This window comes from Nicotiana tabacum, chromosome 16 (assembly GCF_000715075.1).
Source record: "Nicotiana tabacum cultivar K326 chromosome 16, ASM71507v2, whole genome shotgun sequence".
NCBI classification, from domain to species: domain Eukaryota; kingdom Viridiplantae; phylum Streptophyta; class Magnoliopsida; order Solanales; family Solanaceae; genus Nicotiana; species Nicotiana tabacum.
Window position 1 is genome coordinate 152,501,706 of NC_134095.1, and position 27,628 is coordinate 152,529,333.

The 27,628-nt window shown below is 37.2% G+C and overlaps 3 protein-coding genes and 1 non-coding gene across 4 annotated transcripts; all 4 read right to left on the reverse strand.

Moving 5' to 3' along the window:
* Positions 1-373: 373 nt before the first annotated feature.
* LOC142170464 (uncharacterized) lies at positions 374-2,081 on the reverse strand. Its single transcript, XM_075232380.1, has 3 exons — positions 1,727-2,081; positions 1,181-1,519; positions 374-552 (listed from the first exon to the last, which is right to left on the reverse strand). The coding sequence occupies exons 1-3, from the start codon at positions 2,079-2,081 to the stop codon at positions 374-376; spliced, it is 873 nt and encodes a 290-aa protein (XP_075088481.1).
* A 138-nt stretch (positions 2,082-2,219) lies between these two features.
* Positions 2,220-4,736, reverse strand: LOC142170465 (uncharacterized). Its single transcript, XM_075232381.1, has 4 exons — positions 4,691-4,736; positions 4,368-4,501; positions 3,343-4,103; positions 2,220-2,283 (listed from the first exon to the last, which is right to left on the reverse strand). Exons 1-4 carry the CDS (start codon positions 4,734-4,736, stop codon positions 2,220-2,222), a joined length of 1,005 nt encoding a protein of 334 aa, XP_075088482.1.
* Positions 4,737-9,745: 5,009 nt separating this feature from the next.
* On the reverse strand, positions 9,746-9,852 carry LOC142171330 (small nucleolar RNA R71). The gene has a single exon (XR_012700902.1). It is a non-coding gene; the product is annotated as a small nucleolar RNA R71 (small nucleolar RNA).
* Positions 9,853-16,892: 7,040 nt separating this feature from the next.
* Positions 16,893-22,003, reverse strand: LOC107767163 (uncharacterized). Its single transcript, XM_016586086.2, has 3 exons — positions 21,277-22,003; positions 20,106-20,236; positions 16,893-18,015 (listed from the first exon to the last, which is right to left on the reverse strand). The coding sequence occupies exons 1-3, from the start codon at positions 21,415-21,417 to the stop codon at positions 17,235-17,237; spliced, it is 1,053 nt and encodes a 350-aa protein (XP_016441572.2). The 5' UTR covers positions 21,418-22,003; the 3' UTR covers positions 16,893-17,234.
* Between the last annotated feature and the right edge of the window lie 5,625 nt (positions 22,004-27,628).

The following is a 27,628-nucleotide window of genomic DNA, read 5'->3' on the forward strand; positions in this document are numbered from 1 at the left end:
GTGGGTTATTTTAATTAGGGGTTATAATTATAAAATAAAAGAAGAATAAAGAAAGAAAAAAAAAAGAAAAAAAGAAAAAGTAAAAAAAATACTTACCTGGTACCCACCGCGGTCGCGGTGGATTAAATAGCGTAAGGCATAATACCCGCCCTTCATCGTGGTCCTATCGCGGTCCCATCGCGATCGCGGTGGGTCTGGCAAAATTGAGGCAGTGTACTCACCTCTCACCGTGGTCCTACCGTGGTCGCGGTGCGATGCCCAGTTTTTGTTTTAATAATGAGAAGTTACATAAGAAACACAAATTACAACATTCGTGGGTTGCCTCCCACGCAGCGCCTGATTTAACGTCGCGGCACGACGCAGGCTCGGAGCATCACTCCTCATTCACATACTGGGGCTCTTCCAACATTATTATCTCTCTGTCCCCTTTCTTATTTGCCATTCCAAGGTAATGTTTCAACCTCTGACCATTCACTGTGAACTTATTTGTCCCATCCTCTGATTTAAGCTCAATAGCTCTACTTGGGAACATTTGCAGCACTCTGAAGGGTCCTGACCATCGGGAATTCAACTTACCCGAAAACAATCTCAATCTGAAGAAGCGGTACATGATTTCGCCATTCGTGAAAGGACAAGAGTAGAGGTTTCAATTTAGCAATGAGAGAACAAAATCGCACGACAGAGAAGAATGGAAGTGACTCTTCGGATTTGACGTTTCGGTCCACGATGTGCTTGCCATGCATCAGTTTCATCCGTTATTTATATAATCTAGCACTCTCGAATGCCTGGAACCTGAATTCCTCTAGCTCATGTAACCCAGTGACTCTGTTAGTGCCTGATGTCTCCATGTCTAAGTTCAGCTGCCGCAATGCCCAAAGTGCTTTGTGCTCAAGCTCCACTGGGAGGTGGCATGCCTTTCCAAACACCAACTTGTACGGTGACATACTAATTGGAGTTTTGAAGACTGTGCGGTATGCCCACAATGCATCATCCAGCTTCCTTGCTCAATCAGTCTTTGTTGCATTCACTGTTTTTGTAAGGACACTTTTAATGTCACCGTTGGACCCTTCGACTTGCCCGCTCTACTGTGGGTGGTACAGGGTGGTCACCTTATGACGAACTCCATACTTTTCCAACAGTCGTGCGAACGCTCTATTGCAGAAATGTGTTCTGCCATTACTGAGTATAGCTCTTGGGGTGCCAAAACGTGTGAAAATGTTCTTCTTTTGAAAGCCTATTGCCACTTTAGCATCATTGGTCAGAAGAGCCACTACTTTGACCCACTTGGAGACGTAGTCAACTGCTACCAATATGTACTTGTTACCATACGAGCTGACAAATGGCCCCATGAAGTCGATCCCCCATATGTCAAAAACCTCCACCTCTTGAATTGTGGTCATTGGCATCTCGTGTCTGCGAGATATGTTGCCTGTCCTTTGGTATTCATCGCAACTTTTGACCCAAACATGGTCATCCTTGAACAGAGTTGGCCAATACAAGCCCGACTCCAACACCTTAGCTGTTGTCCAAATTCCTCCAAAGTGTCCACCATATGGTGAAGCATGGCAAGCCTGCAAAACAGAATTTTGATCTTTCTCGGGGATACACCGCCGGATCATGTTATCTACACATATTTTAAACAATAGAGGTTCATCCCAATAATAAGACCGATAATCACGAAAAAACTTTTTCTTTTGAATTGAGGAGAGTTCATAAGGTACAATACCACTTGCTAAATAATTAGCAATGTCAGCGTACCACGGTGCCTCCTCCATTGTCATTGCTAGTAACTGTTCATTCGGGAATGTCTCTGTTATATCCTCAACCTCTACCTTCTTTTCATCTCCTTCTAACCTTAAGAGGTGGTCAACCACTTGGTTCTCTGTCCCTTTTCTGTCACGTATCTCCAGATCGAATTCTTGTAACAGAAGAACCCAGCGAATCAAGCATGGCTTTGACTCCTTTTTTTCTATCAGGTACCTAATTGCTGCATGGTCAGTGTAAACAATAACTTTTGAGCCAATCAAGTATGACATGAATTTGTCGAATGCAAAAACGACAGCCAACATCTCCTTTTCCATTACGGTGTAATTAAGTTGTGCACCGCTTAGCCTTCTGCTTGCATAGTAAATCGAGTGCATCAGTTTATCTTTTCCCTGCCCCAAAACTGCTCCTATAGCATAATCACTTGCATCGCACATGAGCTCAAACGGTTGCTCCTAGTTGGGTACAACAATGATGGGTGCATTCACCAATCTCTTCTTCAACTCCTCAAATGCCAACCTGTAATCATTAGAAAATACAAAGGGGTGATCCTTTTCAAGGAGTTTACATAACGGGTTAGCAATCTTAGAGAAATCTTTTATGAATCGCCTGTAAAACCCGGCGTGCCCAAGGAAACTTCTCACCGCCTTGACTGAAGTAGGTGGTGGCAACTTCTCAATCACGTCAACCGTAGCATGGTCAACCTCAATTCCCTTACTAGACAATCGATGCCCTAGGACTATCCCTTCTTGTACCATAAAATAGCATTTCTCCCAGTTCAGCACTAAATTTGTCTTCACACATCTTTTGAGCACTCGTCTTAAGTTGTGAAGACAGTCCTCGAATGAATCCCCCACCACGGAGAAATCATCCATAAAAACCTCTATAATGTCCTCCACCATGTTTGTGAAAATGGCTAACATGTACCGTTGAAATGTTACCGATGCATTATAAAGCCCAAAAGGCATTCTCCGAAAGGCAAAGATGCCATACAGACAAGTGAATCATGTTTTCTCTCTGTCTTCAGGGGCCATTGAGATCTGATTGTACCCCGAATATCCATCTAAGAAACAAAAGTGCAATCGCCCAGCCAACCTGTCCATGATTTGGTTAATGAATGGCAGGGGGAAGTGGTCCTTCCGGGTGGCTTCAATTTTCAGTAATCCATGCAAATCCTCCATCCCGTAACTGTAGGAGTTGAGATCAACTCATTATTCTCATTTTGTACGACCGTCATTCCCCCCTTTTTTGGCACACATTGAACAGGGCTAACCTAATTGCTATCAGAGATGGGGAAGATGATTCCCACATCTAACCATTTGATCACTTCCTTCTTCACCACCTCTTTCTTATTCGGGTTCAGCCTTTGTTGATGTTCTCTGGAAGGTTGTATGCCCTTCTTCCAAGAGAATTTTGTGCATACAGAAGGCTGGGCTGATACCTTTTATGTCTGCCATGGTCCAACCAATGGCAATATTACATTCTTGTAGTATCTGTAGGAGATGCTCTACCTGCACATCTAGCAAACCGGATGATATAATGATAGACAAAGTAGAGTCAGGGCCTAAGAAAACGTACCTGAGGTGAGCTAGGAGCGGTTTCAGCTCCATCTTGGGTGGTTCCTTTACTGATGGCTTTGCTGGAGGTGTAGCCCTTTTTTCTAACTCAAGGGACTCGAACTGAGGTTCCCCTTTCCAGAATCCTTGGCCTTCAAGTGCCATGACCCACTCAGCTAACCCTTCACCATCCATCTCCTCTAAATTTGTCAGACAGACCTCTAATGGATCTTTAACAGTCAGGGTCACATCATCTTCGTGCAGGATCACATCCACTGCCTCTACTAGGGAGTAATTAGCATATTCACTGGGTCTCCTCATGGATTGCTGAACGTTGAATATGACTTCTTCATCGTTCAACCTCATTTTTAATTCCCCAGTTTCACAATCGATCAGTGCTCTCCCAGTGGCTAAGAATGGACTCCCTAAAATGATAGGTATCTCCCCATTTACCTGACAATCCAGAATAACAAAGTCTGCAGGAAACACAAACTTCCCCACTTGTACCAACACATTATCAAGAATCCCAGTTGGCCTTTTAACCATGCGGTCAGCCAGTTGCAACAGCATCGAAGTCAGCCTAGCTCTGTCAATGCCCAGTTTGGTGTATATAGCCAGAGGCATCAAATTTATGCTGGCTCCTAAGTCACATAATGCATTTGCAAAGGCATAACTCCCAATAGTGCATGGAATAGTAAAGCTACCTGGGTCAGACATCTTTTGAGCCATGGGTCTTGTCACTACTGCGCTGCAGGTCTGCATCAGAGTTACTGTGGATAGGTCCTGAAAATCAAACTTCTATGACATTAGGTCTTTCATCATCTTCGCGTAGCCTGGCATCTCCCTCAAGGCATCCATCAAAGGAATATTCAACTGAATTTGACGCAACATCTCCATGAATTTCTTATGTTGATCTTCCTTCTTTTGTTTGACCAGTCTCTGAGGGAATGGTGCAGGTATCACCCTTTGTGCACTGCTTGTTGGCTCCTCTCTATTGGGGTTCTATGGAACAAGAGGTACCACCTGTTCTGCAGCTTGTTCACTCACCTTAGCTTTACCCTTTTCATCCTGACCATGTTCAACCACCACTTCAGTAAGTTCTGCTGGTTCATCTACCTCTAGTGGAACTGGAGTGGCTGGCGTAGTCTCTTTGCTGGCTTGTGCAACTTCCTGCTCTTTGTCTAAATCTCTCCCATTCCGGAGACTTACTGCTATCAACTAATTCGGGTTTTGCTCCTTGGGGTTGATGTTTGTGTCCGCTGGCAATGTTCCTTGGGGTTGGTTGTTTAAAGCCATAGACAACTGCCCCAACTGAGTTTCAATGTTCTTTATGGCTGAATCATGCACTGCCAACTTTTCCTGTATCTTACCATTTATCCCAATAAGTTGCTGAAGCATACCCCTAATCTCTACCATGTTGTTACCTTGTTGCTGAGGAGGTGGCTGATATGTCAACTGTTGCTGGTTCTGTTATGGATAGCCCTGTTGTTTCTGGTGGTATGGCACCATTTGGCCTTGAGGTTTAATACCCCCAGGCTGTGGCATGTTTGGTCTGTATTGCTGATTTGGTGTCGGTATCCACTACTATCCTCCTTGCCTCTGACCCCTAAAGTTGTTGACATAATTCATATCTTCTCTTGCCCCTTGATTGTCACCTTTTCCACTCCATGAGCACACATAAGACTAATTAACACAGGGTGTACACAGTCATCCATTTGTTGTGTCAACAATATGCACCTGTTTTGTACCCATCTCATCAATCTTCTTTGTCAATATACTCATCTGAGTCATGAGTGTGGCCATGTTCTCTGCATGCGAATTATTTGGGTCAAGAGGAATTGAATATACTATGGGTGCCAGTGTTGTACCTCTAGCCATCCACCCCGAATTCTGAGACATTTTGTCAAGAAAGACTTTGTACTCGGTGAATGTATTACTCAAAAATGCACCTCCAGCTGAAGCATCCACGCTGGCCTTTAGATTGTCAGCTAACCCCATGTAGAACCTCTGGCCGAGCATCTGGTCTGGAATGCCATGGTGAGGACACTTCACTAGCATCCCTTTAAATCTTTCCCAAGTTTCTTGTAAGGTCTCAGTTGGCTGCTGCTTGTACTACAATATTTCATCAATCTGCCTTGCAGTCTTATTGGGCGGGTAGAACTTATTCAGGAACTGCTTGACTAATTCCTCCCAGGTGACAATGGAATTTATAGGAGCAAATTCAACCAAGTCTGAGCTTCACCAGTCATAGAGAACGGGAACTATAATAGTTTGATAGCTTACGGGGTCACATTAGGTTGCCTTTGGGTCACACAAATCGACATAAAAATTTTCAAGTGCTGCTAAGGGTCTTCAATGTGTGACCCGGAGAATAATCCCTTATTCTGCAGAAGATGCAGCATGTTGTTGGTGATCTGGAATGTCTCCGCTTGAATTGGGGGCACAGCTATGGCAATAGCCAGGTTGTCAGCTGTAGGCTATGCCCCATCATAAAGTGCAGCTTCTGGCACAAAAGGTGCCACTACTCTAACATTTGGGGCAGCTGGCTCATCCCCGACGTTTCCGTTAACGTTTTCTACGTCACCCATGTCAATTTCAAGTTTGTGTAGTTGTTGTGATTGTTGGATCCTCTTGTTAGCATGGTTCAATGCCCTGAATGTTTTATCGGGGTCTGAGAGTCCTTCAAGCAGTTCTCCAGTCCTCGAAGAATTTCTAGGCATACACCTGAATTCCACAAGAGTTCAAACGTGAGAATTTCAATGAAAAGATTGTTTAACACCTTCGAAAATTGATTTAAACTAATAATTCTAACACTACTTCTAAGTTGTAATAAATAACACCGTTAGTTCCCCGGTAACGGCGCCAAAATTTGATCACGCCCAACTATGCCTTCTAAAAGACAAAGCAGACGTTGCAAATATAATCCAACTTTAAGTCCGGAGTCGAATCCTCAGGGAACTAACCTATCTATTACAACTCTTTGGCAATGCTATTATCAACTCAACCAATTTCTAGATGCAAGATTTTTATCAATCAATCTTGGTTTTTTTAACTACTTCAGATAGTATTAGAAATAACAATATGCTAGATTAAAGATAATTCAATGGTAAAAAGGTCTAGGACAGTGATTTCCCCAATTGCTAGCTTCGGTCTTGACTCTTTCGCTATAATATCACCATAATACTCTATGAGGATTAAGAGCTATGGGTTATCGTAACTATCTCTCGATCAACTACAATAATTTACTAGAGCATTCTCTCGAACTACTCTAGCTGACAATATGTGCAGCTCTAAATTATCCCACCAAAGTTTCGTTATCTCTAAACTCACTTTTAAGTCCAAGTAATGAATCTCTTCAATTACCCAAAAATGGTGTTGTTCAACAGCACTCTAACCTAATATTTTTTCTCAAGAAATATGAGGTAATTACACACGATTAATCAAGGTCCCATTTAATTAATCACCATACAAAACGTAGTTGAACAATCATATAATAAATCCGGCTCGATTATAACAAGTTGAGCCAAAACCTCAACCAACAATTGGTTCAATCAACCCTAGATAATTTTTTAGCTACTCATAACACAACAAGATAAAATTACAAAGTTGTTCATAATGTTTAATTACAAGAATTAAAAGGAGATAGAAAAACTCTAATATTTGGTTGATCTTGTCACACTTGTTCTTGCCTCCCCAGTAGTCTAAAAACAATTTTTTTTTTAATCTTGGGCAAGCTTCTAGAGTTTATAAGGGTTTAGAATAAGTTTTCCCCGAGTTACACTTTGGTCCCCAAATTTTATGGCAACTGAACAGTTCACCGCGGTTACGACACGACCGCAACACGACTGCGGTGAAGGCTAAGCATTCTGCCTCGCGTAATTGTCTGCCACGGTTCAACCGCGGTCGCAGTGGATTTCACCTCAGTCTATTTTTTTCTTCTTTATGCTTGGGTACTTCTTGATTGGACGTTTTCTTCATATTAGTGACTCCAAAACACTCCGTAGTGCTTTCTAACTTAGATTATTCCCTGTGAAGCAAAAGAACACGAATTAGAGCATTTTGTTATCAATTCGCCTATAAAACAACAATAAAGCATGGTAATATTAAGGTGTAAATATCATCTATATAGCTTAATATCAATAGGCATATGTTTGTAGAAGAAAGAACATCCCACTTTGTATCTAATTTCCTATCTAGTTTTTTTTAAGTTTCTAATGAGAAAGAGAAGAGTAATCTTGGTCTCTTCCTCTAGTCTTTCTCTTTGTAGTAAAAATAATCTTAGTCTTTTGAACGTATTTTTTAGCTTTCTTACTTCATAATGGAGTAATTCTTTTTTTTGGGATAGTTGATAAAGCTTGATATAATTATAATACTATCTCAGTTCAATACATTCTTGGCCTGAAACTATATTTATATTTCATACTGTGCTGGAATGATAATTTTTTAAACATTATTATCACATCTACATATTTTATATCTAAGTTATTCTTATATTAATTTTGTAATTCTCACGGAGAAAAATTAATATATAATAACTGATGAATAGAATATTAGAGTGAAAGTAATTTTTGGTAAAATTATTATTTCAAGTCTGTAATCTTGCTTTCCTCAGTTTTAATTCTCACGGAGGAATTGTTGAAGGCAGGATTATTGATTTTCTAGTAAAAATATTCTCACGAAGTTTTTACTACACTTGAGCACAATCTAGGCAAGATATTTCAGTTTAATCGTCACAAGTTTTAAATCAATTGATTGACATAACCTCACGGAGTGTTAATTATTTATTTTTTTCTTAGTGTAAAAATATAATTGTATTATCACTAAGCAATTATTCTTTAGAGAAATACGTATAAAACTGAGATTTTATTGTAATGATATATTAAGTGAATTCTATAATTCCCAACTCTTTTTAAATATAAACTTTTCAGAAGAAATTTGTCTTAATTTATAATTTCAAACACAACTTTCATCAATTTGGTTCTCTCAAATAGTAGTCAAAATATTACAAGTTTGTATCTTAGATTGTCCAATCTCTGTAGGACGATATCATAAACTATACTAGAATTTGACAGAGTACGAACAGAAAATTCTATACACACAAGCTTCGTCAAATTTTTGGCGTCGTTGCCGGGAATTGGCACACATCTACTTCAGATTAAATTTTTTATTACTAATTTGAGAATTTATTATATTGTTAATTTTCCCTTCAAAATGTTATCTCCTACGTACTACTATCATAATTGTTACTGTTATTAGGAGCAATTCTATATAATATTGTAAAAAAATATATTAAAAAAAAGAAATCCCTCATAGTTAGTACTTCAACCTACTTTATTTTATATTTTATTATTATATTATTATTGTTAGTACTAACATCTATATAATAGTATAATATATTAGTTTTGTGATTCACAATCTCATTTTTTTATTTGTCATTTTTTTAAAGTATATTTTATTATTTTTATTATTATTATAATTGTAAGTACTTGTTTTTATTATTATTATTATTGTAAGTACTTGTTTTTACTATTCTAGTTCTAAAAGTATCCTTTGTATTATTCTATATTACTATTATTATAACTATTACTTTTACTATATTTTTATAAAATAATATTTTTATTCAATTTTTTTTAATTGATAGTACTTTAATCCTTCAGCATACTTAATTTATTATTGAATTTTTTTCATATAATATAATTAGTATTATATTATTTCTTTTGACGGTTAGTTACAACTTACTATTTTAGTTAACTATAATATTACTGTACTATTTTTTTATTCATTTTTAAAAATTATCTATTACTATTTTAGGGACTATCTTTATTTTACTTTAATTTCAGATAGTTTATGACCCGCTCTTCTACAAAAGAGTTGGCCAATTACGATCCTGAAATTGAAAAAACTTGGCGATTGTGCAGGAAAGGACAAATATCGTCTCAAAACATAACTTGTAACAGAATGGAGCACCAATATTAGAAGATGATAACAATCCACTACAAATTCCATCACCAGCTCATGTAGAGGAGCAGTTTGATGAAGTGACGCCAAGACCAGCAAACATAATCCTAAGGGATTATGCTAGACCTGATCGCTTTAACTGTGAATCTAGTATCAGGAAACCTCAAGTAGCAGCTAATAACTTTGAAATCAGGACATGTCAGATTCAAACGATTCAACAATCTTGCATTTTCACCGGTGATCTAAGTGAAGATCCACATAGTCATTTAAATGACTTTTTAGAATTGGTTGAAACTGCAAAGTATAATGGAGTACCTCCTGAAGCAATTAAGTTAAGGCTATTTCCTTTTTCTTTAAAAGGAGAGGCCAAAACTTGGTTACAAAGTTTGCCGCAAGGGTCTATTACCACATGGGACCAAATGACTCAGAAATTTTTAAATAAATATTTTTTCCCTGCTAAAACAACAAAGTTAAGACAGGATATATCTAATTTCTTGCAGATTGACACTGAGTTAGTTTATCAAGCTTGGGAAAGATTGAAAACAATGTTAAGAAAATGTCCACATCATGACATTCCTGAACATATGCAGTTGTACATCTTTTATCATGGTTTGAAACCATCTTCTAGAAATGTAATAGATGCAGCTGCAGGAGGTTCCATAATGGGAAAAACCACAGAAGAAGCATTGCAATTGCTTAATAAAATTTCTAAAAATGTCATACAGTGGCCATCTGAGCGTGTAATCATTAAGAAAGATGCTACAGTAAATTAGGTGGCTGTTTTAAATACACTAACACAACAGATTGTTTCTTTGGCACAAAAATTTGAATCTTTTCAGGTAAATACACAACAACCAAGCCAATCTGAGGCTTGTGACTTGTGTGGAGGAAACCATCTAAGCCACGAATGTCAAGCAACCAATCAAAATGATGAACATGTCAATGTCATCGGATACAAGCCGTATCATTTTTGGAAGTCCATTAGCACAAGAACATCCAGGATTTCAATGGAGCAATGCAAATGGTGCTGAAAACTCTCAAAACTACAAAAAGTAACAGGTACAGAGTCCACCCGGATATCAAAATCAAAATCGCGGACAACAAAATTTTAGGCCTTATCAGCAAGCAACTCCATATCAACAAAGGCCTCAACAAGGCCATCCAAGTCTTGATGACCTTTTGTACAAGTACATTAAGGTTACTGATGAATAAATGGAAAGCCAAAATTCAGCTCTAAAAAAACTTGAAATTCAGTTAAGCCAATTTGTAACTCTTATGTCTGAAAAGATTCAAGGTCCTTTACCAAGCAATACAGAGAAAAATTCAAAAGAACACTTGCCTTACAGTCAGGTATAACTCTTGATGAACCCTATGCAAAGAAACAAGAAAAGAATCAATCAGAACAACAGGTATGCAAGGGTGAGAATGTTGAGACACCCTCTCAACCATCAGAAGAGAAAGAAGCCAAGAAAAAAGAAGAAAAAAATACTAAAAATTTGACTTCTTTCCCCGTTACAATTTCTTTCCCACAAAAGATGAAAAAAGAAAAGCTGGGTAATCAATTTCAAAGTTTTTGGAGATTTTAAAACAAATTCACATTAATATTCCTTTTACTGATGCTTTATTGCAAATGCCTTCATATGCCAAATTTTTGAAAGAAATTTTATCAAGCAAAAGGAAATTGGAAGAAGTTTCTGTGGTAATACTTACAAAAAATGCAGTGCTATACTTCAAAATAAGCTACCACAAAAACTCAGTGACCTAGATAGTTTTACCATTCCATGTACTCTGGGAGGAGTATACATTGAAAAAGCACTTTGTGATTCTGGAGCTTCAATAAATTTGATGTCATTTTCTATTTTTAAAAAAAAATAGATCTTGGTGAAATGAAAGACACATGTGTTTCACTTCAATTTGCTGATCAAAGTACCAAGAGACCAAAGGGAATAATTGAAAATGTGCTTGTAAGAGTAGATAAATTTATTTTTCCTGTAGATTTCATAGTGCTTGAAATGAAGGAGTGTTCTGATGAACCAATTATTTTGGGCAGACCATTTCTTATAACAGGCAGGGCAGTCATAGATGTCCATCAAGGACAACTAATTTTAAGAGTTGATGAAGAAAGAGTTATTTTCGATATGCAAAAGATACTAAGATTCTCAAAAGATGGTACATCATCTTCATGCTTTTCAATTGACATGATTAATAATCTTAGATGAATTCAAAGATGATCAATTAATTTCTGACTCAATGGAAAGATGTTTGTCCAAATCTGGCACCAGACAGGATGAAGATTCGACTATCAGAAATGATGCAAAATTATTGAAAAAAGATTATGAGGAAGGAAGCATCCATTAGAAGAAGTTCAACCAAAAATTGAACTCAAAACTCTCCCTTCTCATTTGAAATATGTCTATCTTGAGCATGAGTTATTCCCTATAATTATTTCATCTTCTCTAACTACAGAACAAAAAGAAAGATTGATTGAAGTATTAAAAGCACACAAAGGATCCTTGGGATGGACTGTAGAAGATATCAAAGGGATTAATCCAACAATTTGTACGCACAGAATCCTCATGGAGGATATCTACAAATTGATAGTCCAACCCCAAAGGAGATTAAACCCAGCAATGCAGGAAGTGGTAAAAAAGGAGATTGTAAAGCTTTTGCCGGCATGTATTATTTACCCTATTTCAGACAACACTTGGGTAAGTCCTATTCAGGTAGTACTAAAAAAGAGAGGTATGACAGTGATAAAAAATAAAAATTATGAACTAATACCTACCAGGACCGTCACAAGATAGAGAGTCTGTATAGATTATAGACGTCTCAATGATGCCACTAGAAAAGATCACTTTCCTTTGCCATTTATTGATCAAATATTAGAAAGAATTGCAAGATATGGTTTTTATTGTTTTGCTGATGGCTATTCAGGGTATAACCAAATCTCAATCGCACCAGAAGATCAAGATAAGACAACTTTCACATGTCCTCATGGAACATATACATATAGGAGAATGCCATTTGGTTTGTGCAATGCTCCTGCCACATTTCGGCGTTGCATGTCAGCAATTTTTTCTGACATGACTGAAAAATTTCTTGAAATTTTCATGGATGATTTTACACTCTTCGACAAGGGTTTTGAGGATTGTCTTCATCATTTAACTTTAGTTCTTAAGAGATGTGAAGAGACAAACTTAATTCTTAATTGGGAAAAATGTCATTTTATGGTTACTGAGGAAATTATTTTAGGACATAAAATCACTACTAAAGGGATAGAAGTTGATAAGGATAAAATTAATCTTATAGCAGGATTACCCCTTCCGACAACTGTTAAAGGCATTAGAAGCTTTCTAGGTCATGCAAGTTTTTACAGACGGTTCATAAAAGATTTTTCAAAAATTTCAAAATCGCTGACTAACCTTTTAATGAAAGATGTTAAGTTTGAATTTTCAGGTGATTGTATGAAAGCCTTTGATACCCTTAAAGAAAAATTATCAACTGCCTCTATAGTTGTGTCCCCTGATTGGAACCAACCTTTTGAGGTCATGTGATGCTAGTGATACAACAGTTGGAGCTGTTTTAGGCTAGAGAAAAGATAAGATTTTTCGTCCAATTTACTATGCCAGCAGGATACAGTCTCATTACAGTCTCATTACCCATACTCAAAGTTCCAAAGTCTCATTCCAAACAAATCGTTCCAACACCAACCACCCTAGATACAGTCTCATTACCCATACTCAAAGTTCCAAAGTCACCGTGAGTATAGGATAAGAAACATTCCTTCCTTGATGTCACATGAGATGCGGCACCACTGTTCGCAACCCAGCTTGACTCATCACAAGCAATATTTATCAGATTCGCATCAAGGACAGTAACAAGATCCTCTGTAGTGACGATAGCCACACGATTGCCATCTTCTTTCTGTTCTTCCTTGTCTCTATTCTCCTTTTTTAAAATCCGGCAGAACTTCTTTGTGTGCCTTTCTTTCCGCAATGATAGCACTCAATATCTTTAAGTCTGCTTCTGGATTTGCTTCTATTATGTTCTCTATTTTGAGAACCCCAATTCTTGCTTATCCCCATAGAGTCAGTCACCAAGACATCTGATGAGGAGGAACCCTGAGATTTTCTTCCCATCTCTTCATTTAAAACACTACTCTTGGAAAGATCCATAGAGATCACACCATCCGGAGCAGAATTTGATAATGAAGTTCTAAGAACTTCCCAAGAATCTGGTAGGGAACCAAGTAGAAACAAGCCTTGAATTTCTTCATCAAATTTAATGCCCATAGCAGATAACTGGTTCATGATCCACTGAAAATTATTCAGATGATCTGTCATCGCGGAACCATCGTGGTATTTTAAACCCAACATCTGCTTTATCATAAACATCTTGTTGTTCCAGTTTTCCGAGCATACAAACTTTCAAGGTGATCCCATAGGGTCCGAGCATGTGTCTCCCCAGAAATATGGTTCAAAACATTATCGTCAACCCACTGTCTAATAAAGCCGCAAACGTGCATGTGTATCAAATTCCACTCTTCATCTGATTTATTATCAGGCTTTTTAGTGGTGAAGACAGGTTGAAGAAAATCTTGACTTAGAGCAAATCTTCCATTTTGCCCTTCCAAATGGCATAATTTGTGCCACTCAAAGTAACCATCTAACTAGTGTTGGCTTCCATCGTTTATCACAAATACAAATACTATTTATTAGGAGACCAAAGTAATTTTTTCCTGATGTGAAAGTTCAGATTGTGCTGCAACCACAGAGAATACTCAGATAGAACCTTGGCCCTAATACCACTTGTTGGGAATAAAAATAGACCCACAAAAATAATATTCACGGTATTAGTGATAAACGCATTTTTTCAGGTACATATTCTTCATTGGTTTTTATTGAGAATTAGAATGAAGTTGGCAAAGCCTGCAAGACAATGAGATATCTTACGGCTCTATACTATTATGGATAAGAAAAACTAAGGCTTCATTTATTTTTTAAGATTAAAACGTCTGAATCTAAATGCAGAACAGTAGTCATACGAACTGCTAAGCTATGTGAAGATTGCTTGCTTTTTTAAGTTGATATGACATTCATGTCAAGTATTTATGAGACTAATTATGTAACTCAGACAGCTCTGTGTCGTTAGCTTCTTGATTACCATCTTTAGTTCTTGTGGTGGTGGTTTTATATTTTTTGCTAACGATCCAGATCTGCATGGTAAGTTGGTAACTGTGATTGGTTTCTTGACAGACCAAGCAGCTCTGAGAAGACTCCCTCGAGCAATCGATACCCTGATTTGTTTGGTTCATTTCAATCCCTAAAATTGAAGTCTTCCTCCCAGCCAAGAGTTTCACATTATGGTGGTCCTAAACCGGAAATTCAGAAACTTGCATCTGAAGGTTTTGAGATGGCTGTCTATCGGAAAGGAGTATCACATTATTTAGAAGATGGACCGTTTTTCAAGTCAACTCCTCATTCTAATCCACCACTCAGTCTTCATAGAAAATGTAAAAGCGTAGCTAATGATATGTCAGAGAATGGAGTTCTGGGCAATCATTTGTCACAAGATAGCACAGAAAATGGCTCGGATAGATGGTTCGAGAAATTCTCAAGAAGGCATCAAAAATCTGAGGCTGATTTCAGTTCTCGCACCCCAGAAGTACTGTTGAAGAAAGATAATAACAGTGGCAGCGGGTTTTCTGCCGTTGCTGGGAAAGGTTTGGCTTTGCGACCTAAGTCAGCTAGTCGAACTCTCTCTGGACCAGATACTGAAGCAAGTTCAATAAATCCTATCCCTATGGCATTGAATGATTCTTTACTAAACGAAAGTACTAGTGTCAGGAAGTCATCAAGTACATCGAGTTTGCAAGATTCAGATAGTAGCGGCACATTATCTTCCCTGTGGACACCAACGAAGTGGAATTTGAAGCCAGATTTTCAGGCAATTTCTGCTGCAGCAATTACCAAACCAATCTTTGATAGCCTTCCTAAACCAATTACTGCGCGAAAAAGCAAGACTGCTGTTGATTAGCAACTATTTCTGCATATCTTCTTACCCCTTCTTCAACACAGAGAAACTAAAAGTAGAACTATAGAAGTAAACCATTAAATGCTTACTTAGTCCTTTTCTTATTTCAAAGTTTTGGTTAGAGGATGCTCAGATCTTCCATTGGTAAAAGGTGAAGTTTATCCTTGGAGTTAAGAATTTGTAGCAGTGCAGCAAAGATTACTTTGTAGTAGAATTTTTTTTGCATGGTAATGCTTCATGAACCTTAAACATCCTATGTAGATTACATATTTAAGTCTATTTATCTGTAATTGGAGGAAAGAACATTGGTTATTATTATATTAGACATTCTTTCTGCATATCTTATTTCACAATTTTCTGAAAACATTGTTGTTATTTTTATTACGCATTTTTATGGTACTAATATATCATCTCCTATTGCTTTTTTGAGCCGAGGGTTTCCTGGAAACAGTCTCCCTATCTTTCGGGGTAGGGGTAAGGTTTGCGTACATATTACCCTCCCCAGACCCCACTTGTGGGATTATACTGGGCCGTTGTTGTTGTTGTTGTTGTTGTTGTTGGTATTAGTGATAAACGCGAAATACTAAGTTATGGTTAAATCAACAATAATAAAAGTGCATCAATAATGACACCAAGATTTTACGTGGAAATCCTTCTGAATAAGGAAAAAACCACTGCCAAGAAGAGCAACTAATATTACTATAGCAAGGAATTTTACACTGTGTAGTAACGAGTACAAATACTCCTAAGACCACTAACACCCTCAAAACAAAAAAAATAGTATTTTACTTTTTCACCTTACTACAATATCTATCACATTCTATTTTTCTTCACAGTCTATAGAATACCTTGTTCTCTCTCTCACTCAGATGTATTGTCTGAGATTTTGGTTTATATGCAACTGATGAAATGCTTCACTATTTATAGGAAAAAAATGGGCTTGCTGATGTAAGCAGTGACTCAAGCAAGCACAAAAAATTTCAATGTTTAAAGTGTGAAAGATATTTGGCTGGTTGATCATATCTGCAAACTTTGACAATTTACCAAAGGAAGAAGACATCTTCCTTAAAACATAAGGCTGGACCCCACATATATTACTTATGAAATAATGTTAGTAACTATTGTTATCGTCGCTTCAGTTGAAAGAAATTTTCAAATTTAAAATTGATAAAATCTTACCTAAGATCAACAATGTCTCAAGAAAGGTTAAGTGAATTAGCTATATTGTTAATTAAGAAAGACTTAGTAGGAGTTATTGATTATAAGAAAATTATTAGTAATAACTTTGTATCTAAGAAACTCTAGAAAAATAGACTTCAAACAAATAAATAAATAATTTTAAGAAAATAAAAAATTAAGGCCCCTCATAAAGTTTGGCGTTAGGCTACAGAACTCGTCGGGCCGCCCCGAACTCCCGGTTTCGATATCTTAACAAGTGTACACGGCAAGCATGGCCTGCTTTGAGTTCTTTTTGGTTAAAAAGCTGACCAATGCAGTGTAAACTTGTTTTCAATCTCCAGTCTACAGGCATTGCGGCAGAACTACAGTGATCTACGTTGAATAAATCAAAACAAAGTGAAATAAGATATGCAGAAAGAATGTCTAATATAATAATAACCAGTGTTCTTTCCTCCAATTACAGATAAATAGACTTAAATATGTAATCTACATAGGATGTTTAAGTTTCATGAAGCATTACCATGCAAAAAAAATTCTACTACAAAGTAATCTTTGCTGCACTGCTACAAATTCTTAACTCCAAGGATAAACTTCACCTTTTACCAATGGAAGATCTGAGCATCCTCTAACCAAAACTTTGAAATAAGAAAAGGACTAAGTAAGCATTTAATGGTTTACTTCTATAGTTCTACTATTAATTTCTCTGTGTTGAAGAAGGGGTAAGAAGATATGCAGAAATAGTTGCTAATCAACAGCAGTCTTGCTTTTTCGCGCAGTAATTGGTTTAGGAAGGCTATCAAAGATCGGTTTGGTAATTGCTGCAGCAGAAATTGCCTGAAAATCTGGCTTCAAATTCCACTTCGTTGTTGTCCACAGGGAAGATAATGTGCCGCTACTATCTGAATCTTGCAAACTCGATGTACTTGATGACTTCCTGACACTAGTACTTTCGTTTAGTAAAGAATCATTCAATGCCATAGGGATAGGATTTATTGAACTTGCTTCAGTATCTGGTCCAGAGAGAGTTCGACTAGCTGACTTAGGTCGCAAAGCCAAACCTTTCCCAGCAACGGCAGAAAACCCGCTGCCACTGTTATTATCTTTCTTCAACAGTACTTCTGGGGTGCGAGAACTGAAATCAGCCTCAGATTTTTGACGCCTTCTTGAGAATTTCTCGAACCATCTATCCGAGCCATTTTCTGTGCTATCTTGTGACAAATGATTGCCCAGAACTCCATTCTCTGACATATCATTAGCTACGCTTTTACATTTTCTATGAAGACTGAGTGGTGGATTAGAATGAGGAGTTGACTTGAAAAACGGTCCATCTTCTAAATAATGTGATACTCCTTTCCGATAGACAGCCATCTCAAAACCTTCAGATGCAAGTTTCTGAATTTCCGGTTTAGGACCACCATAATGTGAAACTCTTGGCTGGGAGGAAGACTTCAATTTTAGGGATTGAAATGAACCAAACAAATCAGGGTATCGATTGCTCGAGGGAGTCTTCTCAGAGCTGCTTGGTCTGTCAAGAAACCAATCACAGTTACCAACTTACCATGCAGATCTGGATCGTTAGCAAAAAATATAAAACCACCACCACAAGAACTAAAGATGGTAATCAAGAAGCTAACGACACAGAGCTGTCTGAGTTACATAATTAGTCTCATAAATACTTGACATGAATGTCATATCAACTTAAAAAAGTAAGCAATCTTCACATAGCTTAGCAGTTCGTATGACTACTGTTCTGCAGAAACTAGTGACTGAGAAGTAATATGAATCAGATGTGCATTTAGATTCAGACGTTTTAATCTTAATAAAAATAAATGAAGCCTTAGTTTTTCTTATCCATAATAGTATAGAGCCGTAAGATATCTCATTGTCTTGCAGGCTTTGCCAACTTCATTCTAATTCTCAATAAAAACCAATGAAGAATATGTACCTGAAAACAATTTTCTGCATCTCCATGAGACCCTTATTCCATCCATTATATGTTCTCGAGGGACTCTTATAGATATTTTTTTCGCTTAAATATTGAATACTTTATGAAGTCAAGGCAAGAACCAACTAAACATTAGCTTCGTATCCAAACAGTTTGCAGATACAAGAAAATTTTGTGGACAATCTTTTTTTTTCCAATAAAATTCTTGTTGTGGAAGGGGAGCCTTGGCTTAACTGGTAAAGTTGCTGCCATGTGACCAGGAGGTCTTGGATTCGAACCGTGAAAATAGCCTCTTGCAGAAATGCAGGTTAAGGCTGCGTACAATAGACCGTTGTGGTCCGGCCCTTCCCCGGACCCCTCGCATAGCGGGAGTTTAGTGCACCAGACTGCCCTTAAAATTCTTGTGGACAAAGTAAAGCTTGTCAATCTTTCTGTTTTTCTGACAAGGACAAAGCTTATCAATCTTAATACATTGAAAAAAGTGTTTTGCACTTGAAAGCGATGGTTTTCTCCTTCAGAAATTGAGGGCATTTCGCCAGAGTATGAGCCTTTTAAGTCATTAGATAGGAAATAGTTCTATAAGTTAGTCCCAGATAAAGTGCACAAATGCAAACTGAATCCACTTTGGAACCTTAACAATCTTAAAACTAGTAGTCCACTAAGTTGCTAATGATATGCAAAGAAGCGTATGCGAGATCCTACTTATTAGTACTCCAGCTTGGTTACTTGCTGCTCCACCTGTAAGTAAGGATTTCAACCACATAGTGCGTACAGCCAAGATCTAATAATGCTGGTGCACTAGTTATTAAATGTTCTCTACAAGCAGATCACCTTATACACCTAATGACAAATTCTAATAGCCTGGGAGAAGAATGATGGTTGTCCTTGAAATGCAAATCTCTGATTCGAAAATGCAGCAGAGATCCACCTAAGACAAATGGGCTCATTTGATGTTTTTCTCTGCCATGCCCATACAAAGCTCTTGGCTAAACAAACCAGACTTAAATATCTAAGTGATAAAGGGCTTGTTCACTTCTATTGACGACACAATTAAATTACAATTACATAGAAACAGAAGCTGATATGACTTGTTCCATGTAGTGAAGGATGAAACAAAAAGATGAGAATATCCAACTAACAAATAAGGAGTACATTATGGTTTGCTACATCGATGCAAATTTCACCATGAAAACCGGAGCTTAAAGCAGCTAAATTTGTAAAGAAAGAGAAGGAAATAAGTATGAAGAAAGAAAAAGCTCAAACACATCTATGCCTTGATTCAACCTCAACTTAACATCTACATTTATAAAGGCATCTCTAGGTAAGTGTGGTCAGATCTCCCTACCATCTTATATTAACGAGTTGTAATGCAACTGAGTGCAATGAATTTTGCAGACTCTGTGCACCCATACAACAATCACTGATTTTCCGATGGAGTTGAATGCCGCTCGAACAGTTAGAGAACTTTATATGGTTTTCATGTCCATAATAATAACAGAGGAAACAAGCAACACATATTTTATGATAGACTGATAGGTAAAGAGTTGGTCACATGTAAACAAGCGATTAACATAAATCTAAAACAGAAAATGAAAAAAGACTAGATCAGCGACTTATCCACAGGGAAAGAAACGCTGATATAAGATTCTAAAGTAAGAAAGTTAGAATACCCATGGGCGTCTTGGCCATTTGACACTACGGGTGATGGTGGATGCCTCCCGTGTAATGGTATTTGAAGTGTCTTTAGAGCAAACATTTGGAGGTCTGAAACCAGCCCATTCAACCTCTTAATATCAGCTACCTGTCACATTGGAGACGAATGTACACCATGTTAAAGCCATCATCTATTTGGAGGGCAATCCCAGGTGCAAAATGGTAAAGAAATGTAAGTAGACATTGGTGCACTTTGCTTTGCAATAAAAAAAAAAAGCAAACCCAAGTTCACAATCACAGACTGCATGCTTTAGCATGTCACCTAATGGAATAAGTAGAAACTTTCTAGAATCAGCACACTATTTATCCTCGCATGTGGTTTCAAAACATTCAGAAAAATCAGCTGTGCAAAAGAAATATGTACTGATGATAGCCAAAGGCAAACTTGTAAGTGACAAAGAAAAGCTTTAGCATTTAAGCGGCAGTGGCTGGCTAGTCACAACTCTAGAATCCAATGAACTGACAGCAGAGTTGAGAGACATGCCAAAATGAGCTCTGCCTATACATATCTACAGCCACTAAAGGATCCACCTGAATTTGATACTATAGTTATGCTTGTCACCGAAGTGGAGCCTTGGCGTAACTGGTAAAGTTTCTGCCATGTGACCAAGAGGTCACGGGTTCAAGCGGTGGAAACAGCCTCTTGCAGTAATGCTTGTTAAGCCTGCATACAATAGACCCTTATAGTCCGACCCTTTCCTAGACCCCGTGCATAGCGGAAACTTAGTGCACCGGGTTGCCCTTTAATTAAGCTTGTCACCAGCAAAAACTGCTTGAGCTACAACATTTAGGCCCTTCTTCCTTCCTATGAATAATGTACCACGTCTTTTCATTCAAAAATATCACTCAAGGGTGTGGCCTAAGTGGGTCCAACTAGGTGATTATTCCCATCTGTTATTTCCATTCGTATATGTTGATGGGAGGTAGCAAGTATCTGGGGAGTCATTTAGGTGTATGAAAGCTAGCTCGGATGCCACCGATACAAAAGAAACTGTTTTTTATTCAAAACTCCTCAATTCCTCCTCCATTCTTTCTATGATCAAATAACAAAAGTAAAAATCCAGTATACACAAACAAAATCTGATAAATACAGAAAACTTAATATTTAAAACGAAAAAGAAAAATTACCTCAACGCCATATTTGATTGCTACACCAGGAAGCGTATCAAATTTTGAAACTTGGTGTTCAATATAATTCAATCCTCCTCCACCGACACTACAAGCACCGCTACCACCACCAGAATGCGGCGGAGATGATGACCTCATCATGGCGGAGCAATCTCCCCCGCCAAAAAAAAAACAAAAAAAGAGGGGAAAAAAAAAACCTAATCCAGTTTCAATCTAAATTATTTGATCAATTAACCAGTTACAAAGATTAAAATTATGTGTATATCATGCTTCTCTAAATATCAAAAGAACCTAACCCAGTTTCAATCTACACATTTTGATCAATTAAACATGTACAAAAATTAGAATTATGTGTATATCATGCTGCTTTTATGTAATAAAGATTGTATCTTTATTACCAGCCTAAATAAAAAACCAAAAAAATAAAAGAATATATCCCAGTTTCAGTTACACATTTTGATCAATGCCCATCTAAAAAAGTAGAAGTAAAAATTAAATCTTGATTGGCAGATAAGGAAGAAATGGAAATGAATATAAGAGATGATAATTGTAAGATTTAAAATAAAAAGGCTTCTCAGATCTGCCGATTTAGTGGGGGTTTTTTTTAAAAAAAGAATTGTTAGTTCCTTTTTCCTGGGGGAAGAAAAATGGGAGAGAGTGAATGAAAGATAAAGGTGACGGTGATGATAGGGGAATGATGACAAATTCTACTTTTGCAGAATCCTTTGTTTTGCTTTGACTGTAACTACCTTTTTATATCTTCTGAAAATGAAGTACGAAAATGAGGTAAAAATTTGTCTTACTTCCGGCTTGTTTGGATGGTTGTTACAAATTGTAACAATATTTAAAGTATTGTTAAAGTATTGTTACTTTAAATATATTGTTTAGTTTGATTGTTACTTAAATTTTATTGTATTATATTATTAATTCATCGTTACATAACGATGAAATGTGCCACTTTATGTAACGACCGATTTGGTGCGGCCGCGTCGTTACCTTGTCTTTTTCTCTCAATCTCACCCTTTATTATTATTAAATTATTTTATTTTATCATTTACCCTACTTTTTTATATAGTAATGTTACCTTGCATCATAATTTTTCTTTATAATATTGCAAGTTTATTCTTCATATTGTTGGTGCGTGATATCATAAAACGATGGCAAACGATACAATCTATCCAAACATTGTATTTATCAGACGATACAGTACAATACAATACAGTACGATACGATACATTATGAAACGACGTGTAACAACCATCCAAACAAGCTTTCGTGTTTACACAAAAATGTACAATTACTAAACTTTTTATAATTTAATAGACAGTTTTGTCAAGTTTCTAAAATTAATTTATTTTGAATTTTTTTAAATACTTTTCAACAAAATTATTTCTTTGAATAGTGATTTATATTTGACTAATTAGTTTAAAAATTACTTTGAGCAGTAATTAATATTTGACCAGCTTTAAAAGAATATTTTTAAGTATATTTTTCTCAAAGGTATTTTTTTTTTAAACTTTTTGGAGATAAGTTATGTTTTCTGCTTCTCAGAAATTGCTTATGTTTCTGTTCAACAATATTTTTTTTTTCTTCTAAAAAATTAACCAAACACTTTGACTTTTGAAAAAAAAATGGCCAAAAAGAAGCTCGTCAAACAAGCTATAAGTAATCTAACAAGGTGATACGAAAATTAGTTAGTCAAAGTCAAACAAGAGAAAATATATTTATTGGTTCTTTTGTGCGAATAAATATTTATGAAAATTAACACATTTAGTTAAGAACTTGCTGTGATTTGGAAAATACATTTTCTTATTATTTTGTAGTTGTATTGGTCAAAATCTGACAACTGCGGTCAAGCAGACCAACATTCCGTCCAAGCGATGGGGTATCGAAAGACGATATGGTCCATTCTACATCCCACACTCACGATATCCGTCGAGTCAGAAGGAACAACGTCCAGGGGACGACCAAGGAAGATAGTGCGAGAGAGAGAGAGTCAAATCAAGTAAATAGCAAAGGTCCCATGACTATATATAAAAAAGGAAAACCTTCGGTTGTACGGGGCTTCTCTCTCTCTCCTTACCTCCCTCTTTTGCAATCTTCTTAAGAAAAAGAAGAATGTAGCAATCTAATGCTGCTCGGTGGGCCGGGCCTGAACCGGACCGGACCGGGCCCGCGGTCCTAACGGGCTTGGTGGGCCTGGTCCTGGGTGGGCCGGTCTTGGTGGGCCTCCTGAGCCCGTCACGGGCTGGTCTCCATGGTTGAGCCCACGAGCCCGGGACCGTTTAGCCCGGGACAGGCAGGCGGGCCCAACGGCTATTTTTCAAAAAAAAAAAAAATTAAAATTCTCCAACAGCCATATTTAAAATCTAGCCGTTTGGGCTGAAAATATGACCGTTTTTAAGTTTAAAAAATGGTCATTTGGCCCCCAAACTTTATTTTAACCCCAAACTTTATATAATTACACTTTTCCCCATTTCTCAACTATAAATACCCCCTCATTCTTTCATTTTTATTCACCAATTCATCAATATCTCTCAATATCTCTCAATCTCTCTCAATCTCTCTCAATCTCTCTACTACAATTACTTAATTTATTGTTGAAATTTCGTGAAAAATTGTGAAGTTGTTGAATTGAAGTTTTCAAGTGTTCAACGATTTTCAATTTTCAAGAAGTTGTTCGGCAATCCGGTAAACTCATTTCAACTCTTACGCTTTTAGAATATATTTTTGTGTGGTTTAGTTTGCATAATTATAATTAATATGGCATTTACTTTGAAAAAATGTTTGGTAAAGGAAAAGATAAAACCGGTGAAAGTAGTGGCCAACCAACTACCCTTCCCCCGACTCCCCGACCTAGAAAAGATAAGCAAGTTGAAAGTAGTCGCCAACCTAGACGTCCTCCTCCTTCCGTAATTCTTGATAGTGATCACCCTTGTTTTCAATTTACCGATAGTGAATTTTATCATAATGTTGCACCAGGTGATAGATTAGATGATGAAATTATGAATGCTCTTTATCCTAATGAAACCATCTTAGAAGATGATGATGAAATGCTTACCACTCAAGATTGGACTAATGTTAAAATTCTTTTAGATTTTTTAGAACATTTTCAAATTGCAACAAATGCATTTTCTGGGCAATATTATCCTACTATTTCAAACTGTTTAGTTTATATTGCAGCACTATCTGATTTGTTTGTTGAATTTAGTGAGGGTGGGGATATTTATGAACTTGCTATAAATGAAATGAAACAAAAGTTTAAAAAATATTTTTTTCCTATCCCTCCTATTTATGGTCTTGCTGCAATGCTAAATCCTACAATGAAATTGGGAGGTCCTCATTTTTGGTATTCAAATATTTATAAGGCTTTAAATCTTTCAAATGAGGAAATTGCGACACTTGCAGATGCAAAAGCTTCAATTAAGATTAACGCTCAAACAGTTTATAATGCTTATCAACTTGCCTTAGAGCATGCTAGGCCAACTATTCCAACCCCTACTTCGTCTAGCTCACAATCCTCTAAAAGAGTTGCGGGCTTAAAAGCTCTTAAATCTTGGACGGAGTTCAGGGGGTCTCAAGGTGAAAATTATGATGAAACTTCACATCTAAATGAGCTTCAAGTTTATTTGTCTCAGGGACTTGAAAAGGAGAATCCAGACGGCTCTTTTGATCTTTTGGAATGGTGGAAGGCAAGGGAAAAACATTTTCCTGTTCTTGCAAGGATGGCTCGGGATATTTTATCAATTCAAGCTTCAACTGTTGCATCAGAGAGCGCTTTCAGTCAAGCAAGACTGCAAATAGGTGATCATAGAGCGTCTATGAGGGATAGCTTGGAAAAATCAGTATTGTTTAGAGATTGGATCCGCTCGGAAAGAAGAAACTTTGGAATTGCAGAAGCACAACCGGCGATAGATGAAGCTTATGAAGAAATGATAGCGGAACTTGCGGAGGATTCGGCTTCGCCCGGAAGTGGTGATGAACAAACTTCTTTTCCACCACCACCAACGCAACCTCCTCCGAACCTTGAAGGATTTATGAGATTTGTTAGAGATAATACATAGAATAATATGTAACTTGTATTTTGGCAATATATATACTACAAGAAAATATATAAGAGAATATATATACATAAGATACAATATAATATACTACAAGAAAATATATTATGCTACAATATATACATAATATACAATATATATACTACAAGAAAATATATTATGCGAATATATATACATAAGATACAATATATATACTATAAGAAAATATATAAGAGAATATATATACATAAGATACAATATAATATACTAAAAGAAAATATATTATGCTACAATATATACATAATATACAATATATATATACTACAAGAAAATATATTATGCGAACATATATACATAAGATACAATATATATACTACAAGAAAATATATTATGCGAATATATATACATAAGATACAATACATATACTAAAAGAAAATATATAAGAGAATATATATACATAAGATACAATATAATATACTACAAGAAAATATATTATGCATGACAATTTAGTGTTTTACTATTGTTTTGTTATTTTCTTTTTCGTCAAGCACTTTAATAATTAGATATACATATATACTACATATATATTTTTAATATAGCCATGATACTACAAGAAATTGTCTTAAAAAAAAAAAAAACCCCCGCTAGGCCCGCGAAACCCACGAGCCCGGCACGTTAAGAACAGGACCATGTGGGCTTAGGCCCGTCACGGGCCGGTTCCACCCATTGAGCCCACAAAGACCGGGACCGCCAGGCCCGGGACCACGAAGCCCGGGACCGCGAGGCCCGGCCCGTTAGGCCCACTAAGGCCCGGGACAAAATACAGCATTATCTCCAAGAAAACATGTAAAAGAACCTCCCCATTGATTAATGGAAGTCACAACAGAAGTTTCAATAAGATTGGCTACCTCTATTTCATCTTATGTACTATTTGTTCAATTAGCTCATTGATTTGGAATTTATTATGTTTAACTAAGATTTACCTTCACATTTTTTAATTGATTTGTTAAAAAAGATTCCAATATCTTTTGAGTCAAACAATTTGGCGCCGTCTGTGGGGATTTCTTAGTGAAATTTCCTAATCTCTTCCAGATCAAAGACAAGAAACACGATTACCCACCGAACTCACGTAGGGCAAAGGCAAAGCATATGAGGGGAAAGAGAGCTAGAAATAGCTACCGAATTTAGGAATCATCGCCCCATCAACTGTCAAAATGCCAGACAAAATGAACAACGTTACAAACCTACTCTCATTCACCGATTCATCGAATGGGGGTAAGGAAAGTGTCATTTTAACTCACCTTCTGCTCTATACTCAAGCAGGAACACAAGTGCCGCACGGGCGAGCGAGCAAAGAAACATCTCAATCAGAGAATGGGAAACTACTACAAGAAAACCGAAACATCGCCCCCCGACGACACCTCTAGGCCGGAAGGCAGGAATCAGACGGGGAAATTCTGATGTGTGTGCAAAACAAATATAAGTGAAACATCAACGTTTTCCATTCTCCGACATTACACTCTCCGATGCAAAAAATATCAAGCGAACTGGGACTCCCCCAGAAGATGCCTGATTCTCCAAAAACTGGGACTGATGACGAGTTATTATTTCGATAAGATCGAAATAATATCCTTTAAGGAAAAGTGCCTTCGCCAAAAGAAGAGTTTGACCTCGATCGAACGACGATGGGTTACTATTTTGATAAGATCGAAATAACACCCTTTAAGGCCAAGGACCTTCACCAAAAAGAAGAGTTCGACCTCGATCGAACGATGACGGGTTACTATTTCGATAAGTTCAAAATAACACCCTTTAAGGCCAAGGGCCTTCGCCAAGAAGAAGAGTTCAACCTTGATCGAACGACGACGGGTTACTATTTCGATAAGTTTGAAATAACACCCTTTAAGGCCAAGGGCCTTCGCCAAGAAGAAGAGTTCGACCTTGATCAAACAACGACGGGTTACTATTTCGATAAGTTCAAATAACACCCTTTAAGGCCAAGGGCCTTTGCCTAGAAGAAGAGTTCGACCTCGATCGAACGACGACGGGTTACTATTTCGATAAGTTCGAAATAATACCCTTTAAGGCCAAGGGCCTTCGCCAAAATGAAGAGTTCGACCTCGATCGAATGACGATGGGTTACTATTTTGATAATTTCAAAGTAACACCCTTTAAGGCCAAGGGCCTTCGCCAAGAAGAAGAGTTCGACTTCGATCGAACGAAGACTGGTTATTATTATAATAAGTTCGAAATAACATCCTTTAAAGCCAAGCGCCTTTGCCAAGAAGAAAAGTTCAACTTCGATTGAATGA